The sequence below is a fragment of the Penaeus vannamei genome, chromosome 6 (genome assembly GCF_042767895.1).
Source record: "Penaeus vannamei isolate JL-2024 chromosome 6, ASM4276789v1, whole genome shotgun sequence".
In the NCBI taxonomy this organism is placed as follows: Eukaryota; Metazoa; Arthropoda; class Malacostraca; order Decapoda; family Penaeidae; genus Penaeus; species Penaeus vannamei.
The window spans coordinates 47,640,117-47,650,116 of record NC_091554.1 but is presented as its reverse complement, the minus strand read 5'-3'; the positions used below and the strand labels follow the sequence as shown (position 1 = coordinate 47,650,116).

The window sequence follows — 10,000 nt, the reverse complement described above, 5'->3', positions numbered from 1 at the left end:
AAACTTTCTCTTATTTCAGGTACAGTGAAAAACAACTTTATATCATTGTGATAGTGATACTGGCAGTGTGTTGCACATTATTTTTCTGCACAACGCTAGGCCTGAGTGTGAAGATACTGTTTCTGAGGAGAACAGACATGCCAAAAGGAGAATTACCAACTACAATACCAACCAAAGGTATCAATCAGCAGAACTTGCAAGACTTTCCCTGTGTGTCAGAATAGATCTCAGCATATGAAAGCATAGCAGTTTAGTTGGATGCTGTTTTTGTTTATTATTATTTTAGTATATTTCTTATCAAATTAGTATGTGTATTAATATATTAGCATTTTTATTATTATATTAATATTATTATTATTATGTTGGTATTTTTTATTTTATTAATATCATCATATTAATATTCTATTACTATATTAGTACTTAATGGAAGTAATAAGGTCCTGAATTCTCCACAGGAACCCCAGCAAAGAAACCTCGTCAACCAAAGAGGTTTGGGCCCCCTAAAAAGGCTGGTTTTACAGCAGTCTCAACTTGCTCAAGACAGGCTGATGACGGCGTTCACATCAACATTGAAGACTGCTGTCAGATGACGCTGTGTGAAACGGTAAGAGAGAATTATTTGTTTAGCAAGAACTTTGTAGCTATTTATAGTTTTATTTAATTTTGACATGTACTCTTTTCTTCTTTCCTTTTCACAAAGTTTATTTAACAATTTGTAGCTTTCTTAGCATTTATGTATTTCACAGTCTGGATTGTATATTGAATTTGATTGTAAAATCTGTGATAAAATGTAAATTGTAGTTGTAAAAAAAAAAAATAAAAATAAAAGTGAATGAATGATACATCAATATATACAGTATTGTTCTCTTTATTTGTTACACATCTTGATATTGCTGAATTACATTGTTACAAATTTTATTTTGTAGATTTCTCTATATATGTTACATAGGTCACTTGCATGCAGTAAAATAAAAAAGTTCTTTATAAATATTTCTCCCACAGCCATGTTATACAACTGTCAAGAAAGAAGGAAGAGGTTATACAGCAGCTAAAGAAGACAAGAAGAGTTTGCTTGATAATTACAACTTCTGATATGTGGCTAAGAATACCTTATGTAAGCGCCTTGTCAATTAAAATAGAGGACTGCAGGCGACCAAACATGAAACACGACAAGAGTGGGTATTGGTATTTTTACACATCAAGTCCATATTATTAGCTCATTCCTCCATTCAGGTTTAATTGTATCAGTGGAAACATTTCCAAAGAGTGCAATATAATGGGAGTGTGGTAATACTGTCAGAGGTAGGTGAATCTTTTAAAGCTTAAATTCTTTCAAGTTATTCACTATTGGTCATGTAAGCAATATTTCTTTTCTTGTGGACAGAAAAAACAAACAATGGCCTTTACCATTATGAGAAACTGCAAATTAATGACTTGTTAATGGGAAGTGTTCAGCCCCGTCCTAATTTGCTTGTCATTAATGCCATTGTCTAGAGAATTATATTATTATCAAGCTGTAAATTGGACTCAGTCATGAGATGTATTATATACTCACTCTGTAAATATACTGTTACAAGTGGTCTAAGACATATTGTATATTAGGAAGAGGGTCTATCATATCAGATAGGCATTATCACATTCACATATTTATGCATGCCCAAGCACAAGCACAGGTACTGGTGTATGACATGCACGCACACACCAGCAAACACAGATCCATAAACACACAGACACACACATGCACTCAAACAAACACACAGACACACATCAACATGTCTGATTTTCCCGTCTGTTAAAGTCAATATCATAATGGCTGTGAATTACCTCATTTTAGATTTTGCTGCAGTGACATCTTGGCACAATGGTTATTCATTTTCATTCCTTGTAGTGCCAGTAAATGGATGTGGGCCGTCTTGCTCATGCAGGACCTGTTCAGGGGGTTAGGCCCTAGCCTGTACTAACCAGAGGGGCTGCTCGGCTGCACCTTTTGTGTAGTTAATCTTTTCGTAGAGAAAAAATTTAAATAAAAAAAAAAATTTAATTTAAAGAAAGAAAGAAAAAAAAAAAGTAAATTTCTTGCACTTACTAAAACATTTGTAAATCACTTAATATTTGGTGGAATCATTATACGTTACTGCCCAGAGCCACGTCAATAGGTGCCAAATAGTGTTTCCATTAATGATGTTCTGAATTTGGTTATGTATTTTATTTCAACTTGTCATACTTTTTTGTCTTCCAGCATGCCATTAGCTTCTCCTTTTGGCTTGCTTTGGCTTTTAACAAAGATTGTATTGAAAATAAGAGAGAAAAAAAGACAGTATTCTTTTTTAATGGAACAAGTTAGAGCAAGGTCTGTATATTAAAGATGTCTGACAAAATGTTTTTTTTAAAGCAGTGGCACAAAAGCTTTTTTTCATCTTTTTTAACAGGCAAATCTCATTGTGTTTTAAGTATACTGAACATTAACTTGTTACACTTGAGCCATAGAATTATTGAAAAAATGAAGTGAAAATAACAAATGTACAGTTAAGTACATGAATTTGAGAATCTGTTAATTCTACACATTTGTCTGTATGTATGGTGCTCAGATTTTATGATTATATGCATCTTATGATTATATGGACATAGTTCACATTATCACTTGGAATTCCGAGAATGGTGCAAGAACTTATTGTTAAAGTGTAGAAAGTATCACAGAAAAACAAATAACATATCATCTTAAATATATATGCATCATCTACTAACAAATCAAATGGTAACAACCCCGTTGAACTTACTGTACGGTACGTTCAATAACTGAAGGTGGAAGTGCTCACTACTTAAAGCAGCTTTTCTCATGTTCATAACATTTCATAAAGGTGTTAATATTTATTGTATTTTGGAGTACATGTTACATGGATGTTTTGCCCCAAATGTGTTTTCTGTGTTGACTTAGATGAATGTAAGATGTGTATAAAATCATCTGCATAAATGAAAGTTTTGTGGTTGGGAAATAATCAGTGTAAGATCTGATGTAAAAAATTATTATACAAGGTGAGTTACTGATCATTGTATGGCTTTGACTTACAAGTTATATTGTCCAGACATGAACTCTGGAGTTGTTAATGTTATAGCTTAACTGTGATAAAGAACTATAAGAGAAAAACGATCATACATGAACAATCTTTAATCCAAAGCATATTTATATATATGGATGTAAAGCATTTCACTTTTTAAGAAGAGTGTAATACTAATCTTAAAAAAAAAAAAAGGTTTTCTTTTATTTGAAGGTTAATGCTGGTCTTAACCAAGCTGAAAATTAAATGTTATATTATTCCCTTTACTAACTGGGAAGGAGAATGGAGTTCCAAATTCAGATGGTCTACAATGTTATTTTTTTATACATAGATCTGAAACTTTGCACCATTTTTTTTATTTATTATTATTAACTTTAATGATTATTGTCTTTTGTATAATCCAGCTTCCAATATATGGGTCTGTGATTCTTTAAGCCCTCTGACCTTAAGAAGAGGTAGAGAGAAAAACTATATTTTATATAATTTTATTCTATTATTAAGATGGGATATGTTTGGCGTGTCAGACATGTCAAGAAATAGATTTTAATGCAGTGTTGGTAACTAGGGTCAACTCTTCTATGCTTTGTGCAAAGTCCATCTTAATTTGGTGTCAAAATCTAGTTTATGATGACAGGGTTATGGAAAAAAAAAAAGTTACCTCATTGTAACTTTATTGGTAATGTTGAAACAAAACGGTAATGTTTGAAGTCGTTGGATCAGTCAACTTGCGTTTCTGAGAGTAGGAAGCAGTTGTGTCGAAAGGTACAGTTTTCTAGTCATGATTAATTTCTTGGAGCAGCAGTTTCTTATTATTTTTTGTTTACATTTTCCTGTTTTGAAGAACAGTTGAAACTTCCTCAGGGAAATAATCTAAACTATTGTTTGTGAGTTATGAGGAAGATCAGTTGGTTGTGAAGAGGTACAGTATTAATGTTGTGACGTAGCCGTTTTTGTCTGCAATCGCATTTATTTTCTCTGAAGGTAATGAAGTGCAATTGAATAATTTCCTTTGTTGGTTTTGTAAACGGAAAAGGAAATGTGAACGTTTGATAAATTTCATTTTTCTGTAATCAAATGTATGTACAAGTCTGGGTTTTCAATTTCAGATTTGAAAACATCTGCTACATATGAGGATATTATATCTTAGTATATATGATGATGATACTTCTTCACATATATGAGTACATAAATATCTTCATATATGCAGATCTATGAATGGTATAACATTTACAAGAAACCATGGCAGAATGGCACAGCCCTAGTACTAATATTGTGTATAAAATGCTGTAGTAAAATGGTGGGACTCCCTTTAACTCTGCATAATATCTAGTTATTTAAAATACTACTTTACTCTCAAAAGGAGACAGAGAAAAAACAAAAACAAAAACACTGCAGTGTTAAAATGTCCTGATATGTTGCCTTACCTCGCTCATCCTAAGAAAGGATAGTGATATTTTTGTATGCAAGATTTAATGAAGCTGCATTTACTTGTGACGGTCACATGTAGACACCAAGATGGGTCACATGTTGGACCTTTTAGTCATTGTTGTGGTTATGGTATGGGCTCTTGAGATGGAGACATACCACTGATAGTCTAGAATTTCATTTCAAATGATCAACACCGGTGGTACAGTAAGTTTCTGAGATAGGTTTTTAACTCAATTTCAAATACAGTCTCTTTGCTTGATATTATAATTTATTCTAGACTGTACCAGCTAAATTTCATTTTCACATGAATTTTTGTACATTTCTTTTATGTTTTAATTATATCAGGAAGAGTAATCCTTGTTTATTTTTTTTTAGAATCAAAATCTGTCTGATTTATTGTACCATTATAATTTCCCCATATTTTCTCAATGCAATAAATGTTGATCTCACATTTTTCTTATGTTATTTCATTAACCTAGAATACATTAACCAATACCTTTTAAAGGCAAAATTGCAGGTTACTGTTAATAAAAGAGAATTGAAAACTAAAACAACCCTTTATTTCAGTCACAACATGGAATCAGACTTCAATTTGCTGGAATGACTCTACTGTGCCTGCAGGGGGGAGAGAGAGAAAAGTTATTTATAAAATACACAGCTTGAAAGTTAACCAAAAATCTATAATGACAAAATGCAAATGGAATTGACCACATATATGTGCTGTATGAATATTTTATAAGAATTTAGTAATTCAGAGAAAAAAATATTTTGCTACCAATTCCATTATATACAAAACACAATTTTTATGTGTTAGAAAACATTTATGGGAATAACATATAAATATCTCACCTTTCACTCACTCCCAAATGCTCTCTTTTATGCTTCTATATCCTTATAGACCCTCTCAAACATATATCCCTACCCATAGAAGTAGGAACAAGATGCCGAAGCCCATAAACACGGAAGCAACGAGGGCAATAAGACACTCCTGGAAGAAGGAAAATACAGGAGTGAATTAAAGTTTTCATAATAATTTTCCTGCAAAAAAGTTCTCCAATATCTGCAGTTAGATAAATGTCTATGAACAGAGAGAACGTTTGTGCAGCAGCTTACCTTAAAGAAGTCTCGTGTGAGTTTTGTGGAGGTGACTTCATACACGAAGAACCATGCTGTGAAGAATATCCCAATGCTCATGAGAACTAATGTCAAGTGTGGGTAGATGGCGGGATTCACCGGGGACACATATCTTGCCATAGACTCAATACCAACCTGGAAAGAATTTTATGATGATTTGCTAAAGGCTAGGATATCAAAACATAGTGCCACTTCTAAAGAAATGAATACAGTAAATTCTTGTATTTGGTGATTAACTGGTAAAGGAAATTTGCCAAATATAAAGTTATTTTCTAGAAGACCTCTACATTATAAACCTCATTAAACACCATACCATTAGGCTCCTCATGATGTCTAGAGGGCATGGGGTATCACCAGAACATGGCAGTGTTTATTTGGTATTTATATATTTTCCCAATAAATAAGTTATCCCCTAAAAGCCCTTTATGTTTGGGGTTCTGCTGCAACCCCCCTGCCCGGAATACAAAACCTCCACTGCATCTGAGTGACACACCAAGTGGAAGCAAATGTCCCTCACTGCTCAAGTTACTTCTGCAATTTATGGTAGTTTTCTGATGTTCATATTAGGTCGATTCACTATTTCTACTGGTCCTTTTTTTGTTATATTTGGTTAGAAGACATCAATACAAATTCATCCAAGCCAAATTTGATAGGTTTTAGGATGTGGACAGGATCTAGAAATATACCATAATTTTTTTTAACCCAAACTGAAATTATCTAATTGATTGCGGGGGTAGCAGGGTCTCTGGACAATTTTGCCTTTTTGTCTATGTCTACTTTTACACGCACACCTGCACCCACATCTACACACACACATGCACGCACACGCACATGCACGCACACGTGTACACACACCACATAAGTATGAGAAGAAAAAAAAAAAAATATTGACATATTGTTCTCAGATGCCATATGAAATTAGGTGGAGTATATACAATGAAAGTTTTAATCACAATCCTTTTTTCACAGATAATGAGAGGGAGATCACCAACGACAATTCATATCCAAGCCCCATCATTCAACCGCCTTTACTTTTAATATACTGTCTACTTTGTAAACTTCTTTCCTTTGAAATAGTTCAGCTTTTTCTTTTAAATTTTACATTCCCCTTTGTCCTAATCATTTAAGGCTGGCTTCCTCCCCCACACTTATTTATAAATGACCACTTATCAACCCAGGCTGGAAAGAGGTAGTACATGGCCCTTCTTTTCCCGAGAAATCATTTAACATATTAAGCAAAGGACAAGGAAGGAAACAAAATAATTTTCGGTAATAATGTGTGATATTCTGTAGCCAAAACTGGTGTCTGGCTAGCAGCTGACACGTACTGCCAAGATAATTTGCCAAATGTAAATACTATACTGTAGAGGAATCTTTAATTTCCAACATGAATAATGACCACTCTTCATATTGCATGTGTGTCACTTATAGCAAATGAAGGTAGTAGTTCTTTACAGTTCAGACACACTCCCAACCCAAACTCCATGTAACAAAATTTATTCATCAATCTAAGTTGTCATGGCTGGGTGTGTTCAACTACCCAAGGGTAAACACTGTCTTTACCTCAGTATACATGGCAAGATAGAGCAGATACTTGGGAGCACCGAGACACTACAACTTCCTGTCCTCTATAATACTATCTTTAATTTACCCTTGTTAGTGCATCCATAATGTAAAGATTAACAGTAATCTGCTACTCTGGATACATTCCTATACCCTTGAGATTTGCTATTGCCCCATTCTGCCTTCACAAATTCTTTGTATTCTCTGACAGGGGTTGGGGAGCAGAAGCCTCTTCCAGGGGGCCCATAGGGGATGCAGCCCTGCAATAGTCATAACAGTATATGCTACTGTACACACATGGAGGATTCTTTGTTGTCCAGGACAGGAGTTGGAGGGTTGTAGGGGATAGAGCTCCCTGCATTAATGTACATAATCTTAGTCTGCAATTTCACTGATACATTTCATGCCCTTCCCTGCTATCAGAATCCAGACTGTGGGTATTGGGGAGCTTCCACAGCATGATATATATATACAGATATATAGATAGATAGATAGATAGATATAGATATAGATATATACAGATATCTATATAGATATCTACAGATATAGATATCTACAGATATATATATCTATAGATCTATATATCTACAGATATCTATATCTATAGATATATCTATATCTATATATACACATATACATATATATGTGGGTAGTAGAAAAAGGAATCCATCAATACCACTTGCATCATGATTTGTTATCCAAAGGTCTTATGAATGTTTACCTGAAAATGCCCATTTTCTATAGGTTGGCATGAAGTACTAATAAATAGGGAATATATAGAAGGTAGGAAAGATTAGGCTGGGTGTTTGGGCTTGCAGGATACTGATTTTGTTTTTTCGGTCGCACCTGGTGACAATTATCCAGATGTGCTAAGATATGTCCCAATTCCACATCACAGAATTTATTCAGCAATTTAATTTGCTATGACTGGGCACTGTCTGTGGGGACAGATGGTGGGCAGAGCACCCTCAGGCAAACATTGTCTTCACCGCAATATGCACGTTAAGATAGAGGTGGAACTCAGGTGAACCAAGATTATTCTGTGTGCAGTACCTCCCGCAATCTTTTCCTTTATTCATAGCAGTATCGTTTGTGTCTGCATATTTCTTATACTGGCAACTGCAATATGCTCTACAAGATCATCATCATCAATGTGCCCTTGCTTGGTGCATCCATACGATAACAATTAGCCAAGCTTCATACAATTCATCAACCTATTGATTTCCTGAACTGTTATGGTGATTAATGTTACCGAGAGCGACACGTGGAGATAGAGGGAAGTGGACACTGCCATTGGGGGTGGGGGTGGAGTGGAGTGGGGGGTTCTGGCCCCAGGAAACATTCTTCACCTCTGTATGTGTGGCAAGATAGAGCAGCGTTTACACCGTAAAACAAAAAACATACTTTTATATCTGGAAACATCAAACTTTTGTTTCCTTCTTACTACCATCTGGATTGTTTTGATTTTAATCCTTTTTTCAGCAATTTGGGGCAAGTATTTAACTGGGATGGTTACTAAAGTTGAACTTCTTCATTGCCACTGTATAGTCTCAAGAATAACCCAGAATCAACACAACACTGGAAATGCATTATTTCTCACCGGCCACCTGTCACAGTGTCAGGCTTTGAACTGTCAAACCTCGCAGCTGGCAAATCAAAGAGTAAAATGCACGATGCACAGATATTCTAAGTGTATAGATAAATCATAAAACACATAAATGAAGTATAACATTCATAAAAGACTTTAAAAGCATAAATGTGTAACAGCAGACATTGATAATTAGCCACATATTTTGACAAGCGCATAGTAACACATGAAATACTTTGGATATCACAGTAATAAGTTATGTGGTCAGTGTTGTATTATCCTTGGCAAGGCAAAAAAGGTAAGTGACAGACTGAGCGGTGATGCGTAGGGTACATTTTCATCATCTAGCGGTGAACATGAGGCCACTGCAGCTTAAACTATGTTGCATCATATTCTATTTCTTCCACTCTGTAAGACGGCAGTGTCCATTTCCCTCTATCTCCCTCCGTCGCTATAAGTAACTTATACCCAAGGCGAAGAACTTAGAGAAAGATGGGTTTATCTTCTCTTCTCTGCCATGTTTCTCCTTTATTTTCGCTTTGGCTTGTCTTTCAGATAATTACACTTTTTAACGATTTTTAAATGGTATTTAGTTTCTTTCGTCATTTACAGGTTGATATTGACATCGCGCCATCCCCCCTCCCCTCCGCTTTGGAGCTTCGTGAACTCATTTATACCCCTTACCCCCTCCCCCCTTTGGAACTTAGTCTCTGTGAGGGTGCGTCGCAGTCTGTAACAATTACTGATCATGAAAAGTGCCACTCATGGTTGAAGTCCCAAGTTCAACATGTAAACCAAAGGCAAAGACATTTTCATTTTTTCATGTTAAAAGAAAAAAGACTGGGCTAATGTTTACACACTGTCAATTATTAAGGCGTAATCATCATCAACTGCGCTAGTGCTACAGCAGTCTCTTTTGAGCTTACGCGTGCGTGTTAGGTTCCGGTTTCTCATTCTACAAAAATGGCAGGAGACGTGAATAACCAACCTAACCTAACCTAATCCAATCAATATAACCTAACCCCAGACTGTAACTAATTTTTTTGTGCCGGGAATGTTATATTTTTTCATGCTGGGAAAACATTTTGTCTATATTTACGTGGACGGATCTGCGAACGGATGATGAAACAAGTGCATGGAAAGGTCAAAAGCATTTTATGCGCAGATGATTTAAAAAAGAACTAAGCGTGGGCAGAAAGCTACCCGAGAAGTACATCTGCGCAGACAGAAT

General features: G+C 35.1%; 2 protein-coding genes across 3 annotated transcripts in view; one reads left to right on the top strand and one right to left on the bottom strand.

Moving 5' to 3' along the window:
- LOC113809612 (protein cueball) overlaps nt 1-3,145 on the top strand; it is a 17,190-nt gene extending 14,045 nt beyond the window's left edge. For both annotated transcript variants that reach the window (XM_027361257.2, XM_027361263.2), the window contains exons 6-8: nt 20-177; nt 456-604; nt 1,003-3,145. In XM_027361257.2, coding sequence (XP_027217058.2) covers nt 20-177; nt 456-604; nt 1,003-1,092 — 397 coding nt within the window. In that variant the 3' untranslated portion in view covers nt 1,093-3,145. The remainder of the gene's footprint in view (nt 1-19; nt 178-455; nt 605-1,002) is intronic.
- A 1,877-nt stretch (nt 3,146-5,022) lies between these two features.
- Nucleotides 5,023-10,000, bottom strand: part of kud (oligosaccharyltransferase subunit 5 kud) — a 5,647-nt gene continuing 669 nt past the window's right edge. The window contains exons 2-4 of the mRNA XM_027361274.2: nt 5,598-5,753; nt 5,334-5,472; nt 5,023-5,099 (exon numbers count right to left, since the gene is read on the bottom strand). Coding sequence (XP_027217075.2) covers nt 5,389-5,472; nt 5,598-5,753 — 240 coding nt within the window. The 3' untranslated portion in view covers nt 5,023-5,099; nt 5,334-5,388. The remainder of the gene's footprint in view (nt 5,100-5,333; nt 5,473-5,597; nt 5,754-10,000) is intronic.